The sequence below is a fragment of the Portunus trituberculatus genome, chromosome 46, assembly GCF_017591435.1.
Source record: "Portunus trituberculatus isolate SZX2019 chromosome 46, ASM1759143v1, whole genome shotgun sequence".
Taxonomy (NCBI): domain Eukaryota; kingdom Metazoa; phylum Arthropoda; class Malacostraca; order Decapoda; family Portunidae; genus Portunus; species Portunus trituberculatus.
In genome coordinates this window covers 3,407,956-3,424,677 of record NC_059300.1, presented here as the reverse complement: position 1 = coordinate 3,424,677, position 16,722 = coordinate 3,407,956, and the positions used below count along the sequence as shown (strand labels likewise).

The 16,722-nt window shown below is 44.7% G+C and overlaps 2 protein-coding genes across 5 annotated transcripts in view; one reads left to right on the top strand and one right to left on the bottom strand.

Annotated features, from left to right (window-relative positions):
* Positions 1-16,722, top strand: part of LOC123519830 (procollagen-lysine,2-oxoglutarate 5-dioxygenase 1-like) — a 210,444-nt gene that overhangs the window by 97,463 nt on the left and 96,259 nt on the right. The gene's annotated exons all lie outside the window — the stretch shown is intronic.
* LOC123519833 (immunoglobulin domain-containing protein oig-4-like) overlaps positions 10,035-16,722 on the bottom strand; it is a 70,991-nt gene continuing 64,303 nt past the window's right edge. For all 3 annotated transcript variants that reach the window (XM_045281360.1, XM_045281361.1, XM_045281362.1), the window contains exon 5: positions 10,035-12,221. In XM_045281360.1, the coding sequence (XP_045137295.1) occupies positions 12,066-12,221 (156 nt within the window). In that variant the 3' untranslated portion in view covers positions 10,035-12,065. The remainder of the gene's footprint in view (positions 12,222-16,722) is intronic.

Sequence of the window (16,722 nt, the reverse complement as noted above, 5' to 3'; positions counted from 1 at the left end):
GTATGCTCGCGCGCGTGCATTTGCTTCCGTGTATCTTTCTCCTCTCGATATGCAAGTGTCAAAACAATGATACGTACATTTTTGCCATGTCCTATCGTCCTCATTCTCACCGTGCACCTTCCAGCGTGCAATCATTATCAGCGTCACATTGCAGTAAGACTAATATCCCGCCTCGCGCTGCCTACCTGCCTGCTTGCCTGCATGCCTGCTTTGCGATCCCAAACCCTTCGTTGCGGCGGCTAGGCAGAGGAGCGAGACTGCCTTACCACGGACCAGAAATAAGAAATTGGAGGAAACCTGTATGAGAGTGGACTGGGGTGGAGCGTGAGGTCATGGAGGTGCAGAGGTGGATGTGGTGTAGTGATAGAGGGTTGTGGACTTGAGCTGAATTGAGTAGCTGGGTGTTTATTTATTTATTTATTTTTATTATTATTTATTTTCTAGTGAGTTAGGGTTAAGGGTTTGGTGGATAGGTGAGTCAGGCCTGTGGTGGCGAGGAGAGAGAGAGAGAGAGAGTGGGGAAGGATAGGACGCTGCACTATTGATCCATCACACACACACACACACACACACACACACACACACACACACACACACACACACACACACACACACACACACACACACACACACACACACACACACACACACACACACATGACCTCTTGCATCACAATACCGTCACTTCAATTCCTTCACATTCTTCTCACCCTCTACTTGTGTGACCCTACGTTGTGGCTGCTGCTGGTGAACGAGGTGGCTTTGTTTTGTTATGGTGTGTTTTATTTTGTGGCTGTATGGTGTTTACGGCTTTGCTGGTGGTGGTTATGGTGGTGGTGGTGGTGGTGATGATGATGATGATGATGATAGTGGTGGTAGTGTTGTATAACTGGTTTGATGATTGTTATGGTGTGTAAGAACGGTAGAAATATTGCGGTTACTTGTGATTTTGTGTAGTGTAGATTCTGGTGGTGGTGGTGGTGGTGGTGGTGGTGGTGGTGGTTGTGGTTGTGGTTGTGGTTAAGTTTACTTTCCAGGTATACTCACAATGTTAATCCTCCGTTTGCCCTCTGATTGTTTGTACACACTGTCCTATACATCATCACCCTTGCTACATCCTTTATAAACTTTCCATTACTTATCCTCTACTTAGAATGTGAAGACTCGCTTACCATCTCAAAGTTTACTCACACTATTAATATTTCACCCTCGCTAGACCCTTTATCAACATTCCCTTACTAATCATTTTCTTAGAATATATGGGGAAACTCACTGACCTATGGTTCAACGATATGAATGCCCCAGAATGTTGAATAACTCTGAGCGTGTCAGCCAGCGTCCTTCTCACTCTGATACCTAAGGTAGAAGAGTTACGAGTCTGTGGTTCAGTCAGCGTACCTGAGCAGTTACAGAGACTGAGGAAGGAAGCCAAATGTTGTAGCTCACGGGTGTATCACAGTTTCAGTAACTTGTCTTTGGGAACAACCTCGTATCGTTCACTTTGTTGGCTTTAATCAAAGGACAAGTAGTAATTGCGGTATGTGTAAGTCCATGTGACGATTTGCTGATGAAAGAAAACGGACGATGAGAGAGGAAGGGGACAGTTTTGGGGTAACTTATGAATTACTCTCAGATTCGGTGTTGGTATGTGGAATTTTATCTTATGGTATATTGTGTACATACTAACTATACATCAAAATTGGTATAGGTAGTAGTAGTAGTAGTAGTAGTAGTAGTAGTAAGAGTAGTACAATGTAGCTACTAAACGCAACGGTTCAAATATTTTTAATCAGGTTTTTGTAATGATTTCTTTGCTTGTAACTTTGCTCCATATAGTTAAGATTTGCTGTGTACAGTTTGGTGCATTGATATAAAACCATCTCATTGAGTGAATCATTTTACTTCTGTTTTATTCTATTCTCATTTTCGGCAAACCCAAACTTTCCTGCTTATTATTTTTTCCTCTTTTTTCCCCACTCTTCCCGTGTTCTTTGCTGTCTTATTTCCAGTATTATGTTAGTTGCTCCTTTCCACTTTTCTTTGTCACTGTTTCAAATTTCCGTATTCCATCTTTCTTAAACCTTTACTTGCCTTTAAATTGGAGGTTACTCTTAAGAACTTCTTTTTTTCTCTCTCTTCTATGCTATTTTTTTTAATGTTGATTCCATTTCTTTCCCTTACCCATCTACTTATCTCTTATTTCATATTCCATCGTACCATAATCATTCTTTTCTTATCCTTTCCATCCTTCTAACTCACAAATATTCACCCTTGACTATATCATTCACCTTTTTTTTCTATTATTATTATTATTCCTTTTACCTATTTAGTATTCCATCTTACCATGATAATTCTTTTTAGATCTTCTTCTCCATCCTTCTATCTCATAATTATTCACCCTTAACTCTATCTATCTTCCACATTTTTTTCTCCTTTTCCAACCTTTTCCTGCCGGTGCACTGGGAATACATCAGCCGCCAGACTGTAAGAAATAATTAGCGAGTTGAAGTGGAGTGTATAATAATGACCTCTAGAGTAATGAGAGTCAGGAGAAGAGTGGTTCTGCTTCCTTTCCTTTCCTTCCTTACCTCCTTTCATTTTATTATTTCCTTCCTTCGTTACTTTATTGTTTCTTCCCATTTTTTTACATCCTTTCTTCCTTCTTTTTTTGTTTCCAAATCCTTCCTTCCTTTCTTCCTTCCTTCCTTCCTTCCTTCCTTCCTTCCTTCCTTCCTTCCTTCCTTCCTTCCTTCCTTCCTTCCTTCCTTCCTTCCTTCCTTCCTTCCTGCCTGCCTGCCTGCCTGCCTGCCTGCCTGCCTGCCTGCCTGCCTGCCTGCCTGCCTTCACTCACTCACTCACTCACTCACTCACTCACTCACTCACTCACTCTCTTCTTTCTCCACATGTTCACATCTCACCAGTTCATCTGCTTACCTTTACATATCTCCGCTCCCGATTTCTCTCTCTCTCTCTCTCTCTCTCTCTCTCTCTCTCTCTCTCTCTCTCTCTCTCTCTCTCTCTCTCTCTCTCTCTCTCTCATCCCGCGGCCCTTCAAGTGCAAGACGCTCGGTAACTCACAGAACAATAGAAAAGCGTAATTAAATGGAGGAGTTTTCAATATTCATGCATTTCATCATTGACAAGGAGGACGAGGAGAAGGAGGAATGTTCTGCTGTGTGTGTGTGTGTGTGTGTGTGTGTGTGTGTGTGTGTGTGTGTGTGTGTGTGTGTGTGTGTGTGTGTGTGTGTGTGTGTGTGTGTGTGTGTGTGTGTGTGTGTGTGTGTGTGTGTGTGTGTGTGTGTGTGTGTGTGTGTGTGTGTCCGAGTGCGTGTGTGCGTGTGTATTTTAATTGAGTAACTTTAGTCAGCGAAAATTTTTAGTGAAAAGTATCTATATAGATTGTGCTACGTTATTATCAATAGTATTTTATTATTATTATTATTATTATTATTATTATTATTATTATTATTATTATTATTATTGTTATTATTACCGCCATTACTATTATATATATTACTATTATTGGTGTATTGTAGTAAAAATTTTACTATTTTTTTCTCTGCTCTCTCTCTCTCTCTCTCTCTCTCTCTCTCTCTCTCTCTCTCTCTCTCTCTCTCTCTCTCTCTCTCTCTCTCTCTCTCTCTCTCTCTCTTTATATATTCTCTTTACATTCATACTTACTTTTCTCCCATTCCTTTTACGTTCCCCTTTGTCTTCGCCTTTCTTTCCTGGAGATTTTACATACACACACACACACACACACACACACACACACACACACACACACACACACACACACACACACACACACACACACACACACACACCTGCTCTGGCCGAGGATTGATAAAAACAGCACCGGTACAGTTCACCTCTACTCACCGAAATAGGCGACTAGGCGACAGCTGCAGCGGCGACAACATGTTTTCTTCTGTTCCTCCAGCCTTGTTATTCTCAGCCTCTCTGCGCGAACCTTGCTGGCTGGCTGGCTCGCTGAATAGGGAGAGATTCCCTTGTGTGTGTGTAATTCACCTCGGTTGCCTGTTGGTCACCCAGCCAGTCTTCCCCATTACGGAGCGAGCTCAGAGCTCATAGACCGATCTTCGTGTAGGACTGAGACCAGATCAACACACAACACACACCGGGACAGCGAGGCCACAACCCCTCGAGTTACATCCCGTACGTATTTACTGCTAGGTGAACAGGGGCCACACATTAAGAGGTTTGCCCATTTGCCTCGCCGCTTACCGGGACTCGAACCCGGCCCTCTCGATTGTGAGTCGAGCGTGCTAACCACTACACTACGCGGTGTGTGTGTGTGTGTGTGTGTGTGTGTGTGTGTGTGTGTGTGTGTGTGTGTGTGTGTGTGTGTGAGTGAATTTGTTGTGTATATCGATTTTTTGTTTCTCTCTCTCTCTCTCTCTCTCTCTCTCTCTCTCTCTCTCTCTCTCTCTCTCTCTCTCTCTCTCTCTCTCTCTCTCTCACCGTTGCTTATAGTATATTAGTATAATAATAATAATATATATAAAGCATATATATCTTCCAAAACTGTGTGTGTGTGTGTGTGTGTGTGTGTGTGTGTGTGTGTGTGTGTGTGTGCGTGCGTGCGTGCTTTCGTGTGCGTGTGCGCGCGCGCATGTTCCTTTCTCTTATTTTTTCTTTCTCTTCTTTGCTCTCTTGTTTTGTTTTTGAGAGGTGAAACAAATAAAACGTCTTGTCATTGTTGTTAACCTTTTATCAATAATTATTGCTGATAGTGGGGGTGGTGGGATAAGTGCTCATTATAAGTGCTTCGCTCTCTCTCTCTCTCTCTCTCTCTCTCTCTCTCTCTCTCTCTCTCTCTCTCTCTCTCTCTCTCTCTCTCTCTCTCTCTCTCTCTCTCTCTCTCTCTCTCTCTCTCTCTCTCTCTCTCTCTCTCTCTCTCTCTCAAAATATTCAATACACTTGTAAATTCAGAAGATTAATATTGTAGTTGTTAGTGTTCAGTTTAGTTTAGCGTACCAAGGGGGAACTGACAGAGTAAGATGAGACCCCTTGCTTTTGAAACGAGGCAGGCAGCGAGGGTAGGCGAGGACAGGGCGGAGGGCAGTATTGTGAGTCTCCTGTCAGTTACCGTGCAACATCAAATAGGATTCAGGTAAGAGAAAACCAGGATGGAAGCCAAGAACTCCAGCTGACTATTGTTTACACCTGTTTGAAATTTATAAACAGCTGAGTTAGTGCATCTGTCCAATTCTCGTATAATGTCGGTTTCTCTGCGTGTCCTTTGCTTCTTCCTGCCTTACTCTTACCAGCTCCCTGCCTCTCCATCAGCCAGTTCCATCACTGACAGCCTGTCACATCACCGCCACACAGCCCTCCCGCAGCCGTCGCAACCTGCCAGGGACGTAAAGTCTCAAGAGAGAGAGAGAGAGAGAGAGTGCATGCGCTGTGGTGTAACTGTTTTAATAATCATTAACGTAGGTACATGATATACTTTGAAATAGTAGAAAACTGCATATAAACTACAATGATACATCAAGCGGTAGCGAAGACAGCGCACCGCCCCGCTGCTGGAGCCGCGGTACTGTGGCTGCACGACTGCGGTGTCTCACGCTGCTAACACTCCACCTTATGAAACTTGACCATCGCTAGGAGTCATGTTATTTCATAAACATTCTACCTACGTTTGAGTGTTAAGTACCGTCAGCAGCACGAGGGGCATGTGCGAGACAGGGTGGGTCCCCGCCGTGTGGTGGGAAGCAGCAGGAAACACTTGCCTCTCAGTTATCTGGCTCGCCTTGCTACAACATCCACTAAAACATACAACTCTGAGATTTGCTACTAAAGGAAAAATTATCAACTGATAATTGAGAATGATCTAAAAAGTGTTATGCGTGTTGCTACAGTCAGCCCGAGGGCCCCGGTGGTCTTCCCTACCCATATTTTTGGGCGGGGGAGCTGGGTCGCTGGGAGACCAACACACACACACACACACACACACACACACACACACACACACACACACACACACACACACACACACACACACACACACACGTACTACATACACCTCACCGTTGCTTATAGTATAATAGTATAATAATAATAATATATATTTAAAGCATGTATATCGTCAAAAACTATATGGGGAAAGTGCGACACATTTCCCTATTCGTAAATACACGGATCTATACAGCTACGAAGTGTTGAAGCTCAGGGAGTGTTGCCCCGCTGAGGTGTGAGTAGCATTGGGGCGGGGTGGGGTACGGATCCCCTCGATGTGGCGGAGAAAACAAGGCAGGGACTTTGGCGCCTGCTGCATGGTGGTGGTGGTGGTGGTGGTGGTGTTGGAGGTGGTGACATTGACCTTACATTAACATGGTGATGAGAGTTCAGTGGTGTGATGGTGTTAGTGATGATGCTAGTAGTGGCGGCTGTAGCTGTGTGTGGTGAAGGTGATGGAGTGATGATACTGGCAACATATTCTGTTCATCCTCATGGTGGTAACAGTGATGACTTCAGTACGTATAGCATGTGGGTGGTGGCGTGTGTCTGTGTCACCTCCCACCAAGGAATCATGTGGTGCGTGGGAGCTTCCCTTACTCTCTTACACGTGAAAGTAGCTTAAGGACTCACTAAGTTGTGAGGGGACACCTTCAAAGGGGATGCTTCTCATGTTCTTGCTGACTGAGGTGTTTCTTAACGTGTGTGTGTGTGTGTGTGTGTGTGTGTGTGTGTGTGTGTGTGTGTGTGTGTGTGTGTGTGTGTGCCTGTGTGTCTGTGTGTGTTGAGTGATGCTTATTCGTATTTTCAGAACTTTCTTGTGATCTCTTAAAAGCTATTTGAATATCAGGTTAATCATCATTAGTCGGGTTTTCATGGGTGTTGTTTTTTTTTTTTTCTACTGACGATGGAGAATCTTTATCTAACTATCGCTAGAATCATTAAAAGTGTTCTGAGTATAGTCTCTAAATTTTACTTCATTAACCTTTCCCGTAAGTAGTATTTATGTCATGAAGTACAGTAAATTCAATGTATTAAATTACCATATGAATTAATTAAATGCATAAAGAAAGACTAAGCAGTGGTAGTTCATTAATGCTTTTTCATTATTATTGTTATCTTATTTTTTTGTTTAGAATAGATATTTTTTTTCCTATTCTGGACAACTATTTCCTTCATCAGCCTAGTCATCCATGGAAGTCATCAAGTTTGGCCCTGTAGGATCCTTCACACTACATACTCTCTCACTGTGTGTGTGTGTGTGTGTGTGTGTGTGTGTGTGTGTGTGTGTGTGTGTGTGTTTGCATGGGCGCGCGCTCCCCAATAGCTGGCTTGAGTGATGTGTTTCAGTAACGGGAGACGCGGGAGGAGGAGGAGGAGGAGGAGGAGGAGGAGGAGGAGGAGGAGGAGGAGGAGGAGGAAGAGGAAGAGGAAGAGGGGGCAGCACCAACAAAATTACCGGTGCAAAGCGAGAGTGAAAGGCCAATCATTATTTTGGAAATTGGTAAAAGGATGTATTGTTTTTGATGTCACGTAATTGTTTTTCCTTCCCCCTTGTCTCTTTGTAAACACAGGGAATAGAGAGAGAGAGAGAGAGAGAGAGAGAGAGAGAGAGAGAGATGTAGCTATAGGAAAATAAAATAGATTAATATGCTCGTATAAATTGGTAAGATAGAGGAACAAATAGACACAAGCAAGCAAATAGACAGACAGACAGACAGACTACCTTATCACTTAATTACAGTCCCCATCACACACACACACACACACACACACACACACACACACACACACACACACACACACACACACACACACACACACACACACACACACACACACACACACACACACACACACACAAAGCGTAAACATTCTCCTTGCCCTCAGCTGTACCGCTCGACTTTATCGCTGGAAGATTAAACACGATGGGGCTGGAACCCTGTTTGGTTTCAAGAGGAGAGAGAGAGAGAGAGAGAGAGAGAGAGAGAGAGAGAGAGAGAGAGAGAGAGAGAGAGAGAGAGAGAGATAGCAACTGAAGGAAGAGAATGAGGAAGAGCAGGAAAATACATGAACAGAAACACCAAAAACTGAAGGACAGGAGTCAGGGAGAGGAGATTAATAGGTGAAGTGAAAGAGGAGAGACGGGGAAGACGAGAAAAGAGGAGAATGAAGGAATATTGATTGTGGGACTCGTGGTTAACCTTGTAATATGATTTTTTTTAGATTCACGTGATGGAGGTGAGGTTGGAGGTGCGAGAGAGAGAGAGAGAGAGAGAGAGAGTAACTTTATCTATCAACTTTTTATAACTGACCTGGGACAACAAAATAGTATAAAATAAACCAATAAAGGTGAACGTCCCGAAAGGAAACTCAATTTACCCACATTTTCTAGTATAATTGAGTGACTTGCTTAAAGAAAACACTCCAAAATCAAGCCCAAAGTTATATAATGAAGTGTACTTGTGTTCTCTCTCTCTCTCTCTCTCTCTCTCTCTCTCTCTCTCTCTCTCTCTCTCTCTCTCTCTCTCTCTCTCTCTCTCTCTCTGCTATGATTGGCGTGAATTGCTCCCCTTAAAATGTAGCTCAGGTGTTAAATTATGCAGTCGTGGCGGTGCAGGTGAACTCTGTGCTTTATGCTTCCATTGTGTCATGTTTCCGGGCATTGTTTGCGTTGATGCTAAGTGAAAGGAGGGAAAGTGGCTCCTGTAGGGAAGAGAAATGTCACAAAAAGGAAAAAAAGGATAGTCGAATTCTTAGAAACTTTTTCGTCTCACTCTTTCTTCCTTTACCTCTCCTCCTCCTCCTCCTCCTCCTCCTCCTCCTCCTCCTCCTCCTCCTCCTCCTCCTCCTCCTCCTCCTCCTCCTCGTCCACATGTTCCTCAAGCCTCTTTTTTTTTTTTTTTTTTTTTTTTTCTTCTCTTCTCTCTCCTCTTCCCCCACTAAGGCCATGGTCACAAGATTATTCAGTCAACCTTTTCAAAACTTTGACCACCTCTGAAATTATTGATTCCTATACACGGGACAAACAAGGCCGTCGCACGCGCAACACACACACACACACACACACACACACACACACACACACACACACACGTATAGGGAATGTTTTTTTTTTTTTATCTTCTAATTGATTGCTTTTGTTGTATTTGAAAAGTATAATTGCGCGTTTTTTTTTTCAGTCTCTTTCTCTCTTTCTCTTCTTTCACCATCTACGGCTTCTCTTTCTTCTTCCTCCATTCATTGTATATATTGCAAGTTTCTAATAGATTGTTATCTCGTATGTCAAAAATAATCTCTCTCTCTCTCTCTCTCTCTCTCTCTCTCTCTCTCTCTCTCTCTCTCTCTCTCTCTCTCTCTCTCTCTCTCTCTCTCTCTCTCCTCCTCCTCTTCTACTTCTTCTTCTTCTTCTTTCTTCTTCTTCTTCTTCTTCTTCTTCTTCTTCTTCTTCTTCTCCTCCTCCTCCTCCTCCTCCTCCTCCTCCTCCTCCTCCTCCTCCTCCTCCTCCTCCTCCTCCTCCTCCTCCTCCTCCTCCTCCTCCTCCTCCTCCTCCTCCTCCTCCTCCCACCACTCAGGACTGTACATATCCCAGGCCATTTCCTATGAAGAGAAATGTCAGCAGAGGAGCATGTAAAGGTAGATGGATAGATAGATCGATGGCCACCGTGCCTCTCCGCTGCTGCCACCCTCTCGTTGCCTTGTTGCAGGAACGTGAATCGATATATCTCAGCTCTGCCAACTGTTGGGCCCATTACGTTTTTGTGTTGTGTTTTGTGTTATGTTGTGTTGCTTCTTGGATACTTTTTTTGTGGAGTGGTGGATGAAGTGAGAAGTTTTGATATCTACTGTTCTGTCTTATTCGCTTTGTCTTTTCTTTTTTATCTTTCTTTTCCTTGTATTTCTTGTTTCTCGTTTTCTTTTTTTTTTCTTTTTGTTTCTCTTCTCCCTTTCTGTTCTTTCCCCCTCCTTCTCGTCCTTCCCTCTTGTCTTCCGTTCTCTCTCTTTTTTCTTGCCCTTCTGTGTGTCTCATTCTTATTTCTCTCTCTCTCTCTCTCTCTCTCTCTCTCTCTCTCTCTCTCTCTCTCTCTCTCTCTCTCTCTCTCTCTCTCTCTCTCTCTCTCTCTCTCTCTCTCTCTCTCTCTCTCTCTCTCTCTCATACGTACTGTCCCTTAAACTAACTAAACACACGAACGTAAATCTTTTCAATGGTATAATTCTAAGTCCGAAAAATGTTGGACTGTATCACGAGTATTACTGCCTCAACGATGATGGTGGTGGTGGCGGCGGTGGTGGTGGTGGTGGTAGTGGTGGTGGTTGTTTCAGCCTCAGCTAGGAAACCTATCGGTATTTCTACTTCACCTTCATTTATGTGGCTTAGATTACAGCTTTAAGTCCTAATGGCTTTAACTCCACGTGTGTCTGATGCGTCGGTGAGGAAGACATGGGGAAAGATAGGTAGTGGCGGCGGTAGGGGCGGAGGAGGAGGGAAAGGAGGAGGTAGCATTGAAAAAGGTGTGCATGAAGTGGTGAGCAAACAGGCTAGGTGACATTTGAGAGTTTTTATTTAAGCAGGTGTAGCGTGAATCTAAATCTGGGGAGGGTCTGAGAGTGCATGGAGGAGGGTGGATGATGGCTGAACATGTCACTCTGGTGTAGGTAGTAGATAAGGTGACGGTGGTGGTGGTTGTGGTGGTGAGCAGGTAATGGTGCTAGTTCATAAAGGAGGGTGGATGAAAGGTGACAGATAGTGTGGGTGATTGCTGGACATGCTTAGACGTGTCACTCTTTTGTGTTGGTGTAGGTGGACGTGGTGGTGGTGGTGGTGGTGGTGGGTAATATTGTTATTGGAGACCTGTGATGCTGCTGACGTCACTCTTGAGTATTCGAGACTGTGCAGCTCCTCAGGGACAGTGGGAAGGAAAGCCTGTTCTTAGCGTGAGAGAGAGAGAGAGAGAGAGAGTGTGTGTGTGTGTGTGTGTGTGTGTGTGTGTGTGTGTTGTGGGCAGGGATGGGGCTGCGTATTACAAGGACATACCACCAAACCATTAATCCTATTAATGTCTTTAGTAATGTACGTATATTTGTCTTTCGCGCACATCAATCTGCGCACACGGCCCTGGAGCGTTTTACATTAACACACACACACACACACACACACACACACACACACACACACACACACACACACACACACACACACACACACACACACACACACACACACACACACACACAAACAGGCCTCCCTTTCACAGACGCTTAATTGAAACGATATTCCATTCAAGGCCTGACTCCCGGGTGCCAGCCGCTGATGAGGTTGGCCACGGGGACTTGGAGGAGCAGGAGGAGGAGGAGGAGGAAGAGGAGGAAGAAGGAGGAAGGAGAGAAGAGTTGAAGAATGCTGTTTCCTTGCCTCTCCTCGTTTTTTATCTAATTTTTTTCCCGTTCTTTTTCTTTCCCTGCACCCTTTCCTTTCCTTAACTCTGAGCCACCTCCTCCCTGCCCTGAGAAATGAGAGAGGGCGGGCAGGTGAGCACGGCTTAATTGGGACTGAAGTGGACAGGTGTATTATTCAGAGGGGAACCAGCAGATAGACAGACTGCCTCACTAGACCCGTTTAGGCAGACAGTGTGGGGCCTTGAGACGAGCCGAAGGTCATGTTAGCACCGAAGCTGTACTGGGAGCCTTACTGAGAGGTTAAACGTGTAATGAGAGGCACTGAAACTGTACTTGGAGGCACATCGAGGTGTACTGTTTGGCTTTAGATGTACTGGGAGTCATAGGTGTAGTGAGAGTCGTAATGGGAAGCTAAAGGTGTATTTAAAACCATACTGGGTGGATGAATATGTACCGGGAGCCACACTATAGTCTATATGTGTACTGAAGCCACACTGATAAAAGCTTAAACGTTACCGGGAGTCGCACTGGGAGGCTTATTGTGTACTGGGAGCCACACCTAGAGGCGATAAGTGTACTTAACCTGTCTAAAGTGTACTTGAAACCACACCACGGAGGGTAAAGGTGTACTGGGGTGCCACAGCGAGGGGCTGAGGGGTGTAGGGGTTGTACCGGGAGCCGCACTAAAGGCCGGCCGTGTACTGGGTCCTGAATCCCCGGTGGTCCACTGCATGTATGTTGTTGGCCTGACACTCGTAGTAGCCCACGTCCATCAGAGTGGCGGGGTCGATCTCCATCTTGCTCTTCAACTTGTGCCGCCCAATCTCCCACTCGTGCACCTGCCGGTAGGGACGCGTGAGTCAGGGCCGCGAATATAAGAGCATGAGGGAAGCTGTTCTCAGGCACAAAAAGAATGCAGGTAAAAGTTTTTTTATATGTTTAGAGGATATCAGATAGACGTCTTTAAGTAAGATAGGTGATAGAAATAAAATCTTCAGCATGATAAAGGAATGTTGAATTAGGAATGAAAATACAAGAACATAAGGAAAGCTGTTCTTGGTAGATGAAGAGGGAATCTGATAGAGGCCTTAAAGAAGTACAAGGGATACCATAATTATGTGTGTGGATAAACAAAATTTAAGGTGTCATTAAGAAAAGCTGTTTTCAGATCAAGGTGATTATTTGATACATGTTTTAAGATCATAAGGTGATATAAGGAAAAAGACAGTGCGACATAAACACATTAAGATCAGTAAGTGATTCCTACTTTCGAAAACACATATGTAACAATATAATGAAAGTACCTCTTGTGGATGTAGGGGGTACCTCATGCTAGTATTTCACTGGCATAAGGAACATATTAGGGTGAGTGTGTGTGGAAGGGGGGTAGGGTCTTGGAATATCATAGAAAGGGTCATAGCGTGAGTGTGGAGGGTGATATGGATGTAGGTGTTCCTCATGGCAATGGTGGAGGAGACGTATGGTATGTTTTGAGTATGAGTTGGAGGATGGATGAGGAGGGAGGTGTATGGTGAGTGAGGATAGTGAAGGGAAGGTGAAGGAAGCATGGAGTGTGTTGAGTGGTGTTAGTGGAGGTCAGTCCCTTGCTGTTCACTGTGGCGTTAGCTGATGTGGATTAGTTCGTGGAAGTTTGTGGGTCAGTTTGTTATCATATGTATTATTGTGTGTGGGTGGGTGGGTGGGTGTGTTTGGGGTGGATGGAGGAAAATGTGCTGAGTCAAGGTTGAGTGACTTTCTACATTGATGGTTGTTGATACATTTCAAAAACCACCAGCGCGCATCCCATCTAGCTCATTGTTACATGTCCACAGCTCGGGATAGTAGTTTATATAATTTATCGTTTAAACTCAAGCAGGATTATGTGAGTTAAGAGTTCAGTTTGCTCACTTGCTGTATATGTTACTAATTTAAATGGGAGAGGCTTTATTCCATTGTACATACGATCCTCACAATGCTGTCTAGTGAAATTTAGTCCAATCTTTCTTCTTGACGAAGTTCTTGTTCCATCACAGAAGAGTAAGGTCCTGCCGGAACAGGGCTTGGACGGCGCTGGGCGGGTCTTGGTGACCTGCGCCGCTGCCAATAAAAATCTAGTTATTGGTGTAACTCTTTTTAGGCAGCGGGAGGGGCGCACTCTTAAAAAGACACGGTAAAAACTCAGAAGAGAGATTTAGGATCGATGGCTGCGTCCCAATCCTCGTGTAAGTTGCTGAAGTGCCGCCGGCCTGTGTGCTGCCTTCATGCGTGCGCAGCGAGGCGCCACTCGGGTCATGAAATGTGCCGGGCGAAATCTTGCATGTTGAAGCAAGCACCCCTTTAATCACCTCATGTCGGAGCGGCCAGGGCGGGGCGGTGAGGGCTCTCTTTCCGGGGAATCCTCCGAGGAATGAGTGTGTGATGCGCTCTACTTATGATCCCCCGGAGCATTGTGAACTTCCCTGAGGATGATGAACTGTCTTCTTTGATTGAAGGAGTTCGATTGCTTCTCCTTGTTCCGTCACTTTTCAAAACCTACACGGATTAGTTGCTAGACCTTTGTGTATCCGAATATTAGGGAGAACCTCTCGGTAGTATCAGGATCAATGGCCGAGACTGCCCACGGCTCTGTAACTTTTTTGGAGTCTGTGGAGTTCGTGGTGATTACTACTGAGGCGATACACGAGGAGCGGCAGCCATTAGCCCGCAGGGTATCTCAGGACACGACCAAGTCCAGAATATTTGGAAGGTTATTGCATGAAGCACCAGGGACTGATTATGACTGTGTGTGCTGAGACCGATTATGTCTGCAGCGCCACACATCTGGCGACGTGATGTGTTGCCGTCGATAGGTGTTCCTACCTGTACACAATAATAAAAGGAAAAAAAAAATACTTGAATGCTTTGATCGCCTGTCCTCGCTGACTCGATGTATTGTGTGTCAGTAGAATTATCTTGCCCCTTTGAGTCCAGGCTTGTTACAGCACAGTCCGTGAAAGCCAATACCCCAGTGGCTTTGTGAACGCGCTGCTCGCCTCCCGGAAGTCAGCACTGCTCATAAGATAGGATCAGTGAGAGACAGACCTGAGTGGCGAGGAACTGAGGACCAAGGCACTCTTATTAGGACCCATGACTGAAGTACGCTGACCGATCCTGCTGAGAGGTGTTCAGGAGAGTGTCTGCGTGGAGATTCGTGGAGTAATGAAGACCCAGAGCAAAGCAACATGAACGAGGCAACGTGTGTCCCTTGGTGGTGTTGACAAGCCGCCGTGAGTGTTATGAATGCCGGCAGGTTTGTCTGAACAGCAACAGGTGCGAATGAATAGCAACAGGTGCGAAAATGAATGGCAACAGGTGTAAAACGAGTAGCAACAAGCGTGGAGGTGTGGAGGGGACAGAGAGGTAGGGAGAGGGTGACATATTCTGGAACAATTATGTAGCACTATGTAACATTACTACATAAACACTGAGGACCATGACTTTTTTTTGCATTGTACATTCAAACTTTTTATTTCAGTTCCTCTGCGTTTTCTGCTTTAACTGTAATTTACCGTGATATTGGAGGACAGTAAATAGCGCTTTTAACTAATGGCCCTTCGTCCTAAAGGCCACTGCGAGAAGAGGCAAGTGTAGATGGTAGAAGGGATAGCAATGTGTGGTGTGGGGAGACGGGTGTGGTGGAAGAGCTAGTAGTGGGAGGACTCGGTTGGTGTGGTTATGAGGAAGAGGGAGAAAGTGTGGGTGGGGTGATTGGTATGGTGGGGTGGGATGGAGTGGTGGCGTGGTGCATCATGGAATTAGACAGAAATAATGGGACTGTACGGGGATGGGAGTTGGGGGGGGTATTTGATGAGTCTTGGGGAGGAGAGAGGAGGGATTGGTGGGGTGCAGGGGAGGGTGGAGGAAGGGGGTGGGGGTATTATCTGTGCTGTCACGCGGACAAAAAAGAGAGCCAGTCTTCCTGCACTTTGGCACACTTCCTGCATATTCTCTCTCTCTCTCTCTCTCTCTCTCTCTCTCTCTCTCTCTCTCTCTCTCTCTCTCTTCTCTCTCTCTCTCTCTCTCTCTCTCTCTCTCTCTCTCTCTCTCTCTCTCTCTCTCTCTCTCTCTCTCTCTCTCTCTCTCTCTCTCTCTCTCTCTCTCTCTCTCTCTCTCTCTCTCTCTCTCTCGTTTCGAATGATTGCTTTGCCTTCATCTTTTCTCGCCACTTCCTCAATTATTCTTTAATTCCCTCACCCGGAGATTCTACTCTCTGTACTGAGAGAGAGAGAGAGAGAGAGAGAGAGAGAGAGAGAGAGAGAGAGAGAGAGAGACGATAAAAATAGCTTACCCATATATGTAAAATTCTTCCCTGGTAAAATTTCTTTCACAAATATTTTCTCTACTGGATATCCTCCCCAAATAATTCCTCTCCATAATACGTTAGGTTAAGTTAGGTCAGGAATTTACAAAGGAATTATTTTTTCTGGTGAAATTTTTGCGGTGGAATCTTAACTGATGGAAATTATTTAGGTGAAATTACGATAACCTTCCTTTCTCTTTATGCTCTGGAGTCATAATCGCATAGTCTTCTTGTAAGGGACACAGAGATGGTTGGCCAGTTTTCTTTATTTATTTATTTTTTTTATTATTATTATCGAGAGTGCAGAATTCTTATTTAACTGTCACTGGAATTTCGAAGATACTATTAAAATACCCATTAACTTCTGCTACTACTTCCTAATCCTTTGACTCTTTATATGACACTTGAAATACTGTAGTTGCCTCCCTTAGAGTTTGGTAATCCTTTGACTACTTATAAGACGCTTGAATAATCCCTTGACTGCATTAAGACATTCGAAATACTATAGTTACATTCCTTAAAGCTTGGTAGTCCCTTGATCACTTATAAGACACAACTAGTCAATCTCAACCATAGAAAAAGTAAATGAAACTAATTACTAAAACGTTTAAACATCGCCTTCAACAGTGCCATATGAAATTAAACTCTAAATCTGCACGACGGTACCATAAAGTTCCATAAGCAGTGGCGACGAAAGTTAAATGAAGATAAGGAATTGAAACCTGTTGGAGAATGTGATGGCGAGTCCCGTGCACCCACTGATCCCCTTCATGTGCCGCGTGTCATTGTGTTGTGTTGCTTTCCTGAGGCTGAAACTGAGGCTGGTGCGTTGGGTGAGGAGCAGAGAGAGAGAGAGAGAGAGAGATGGGAGGGGGGAGGAATAGGGAAGTAAGGGAAACAGCTGAGATTGGACGTTGTGTGAACAGAGGAGAGGGATTGGTGTGGATTGGTGGAAGGCGACGAGCAAGCGAGTGTTGTAGAGTTGGTTACAGGAAGGACAT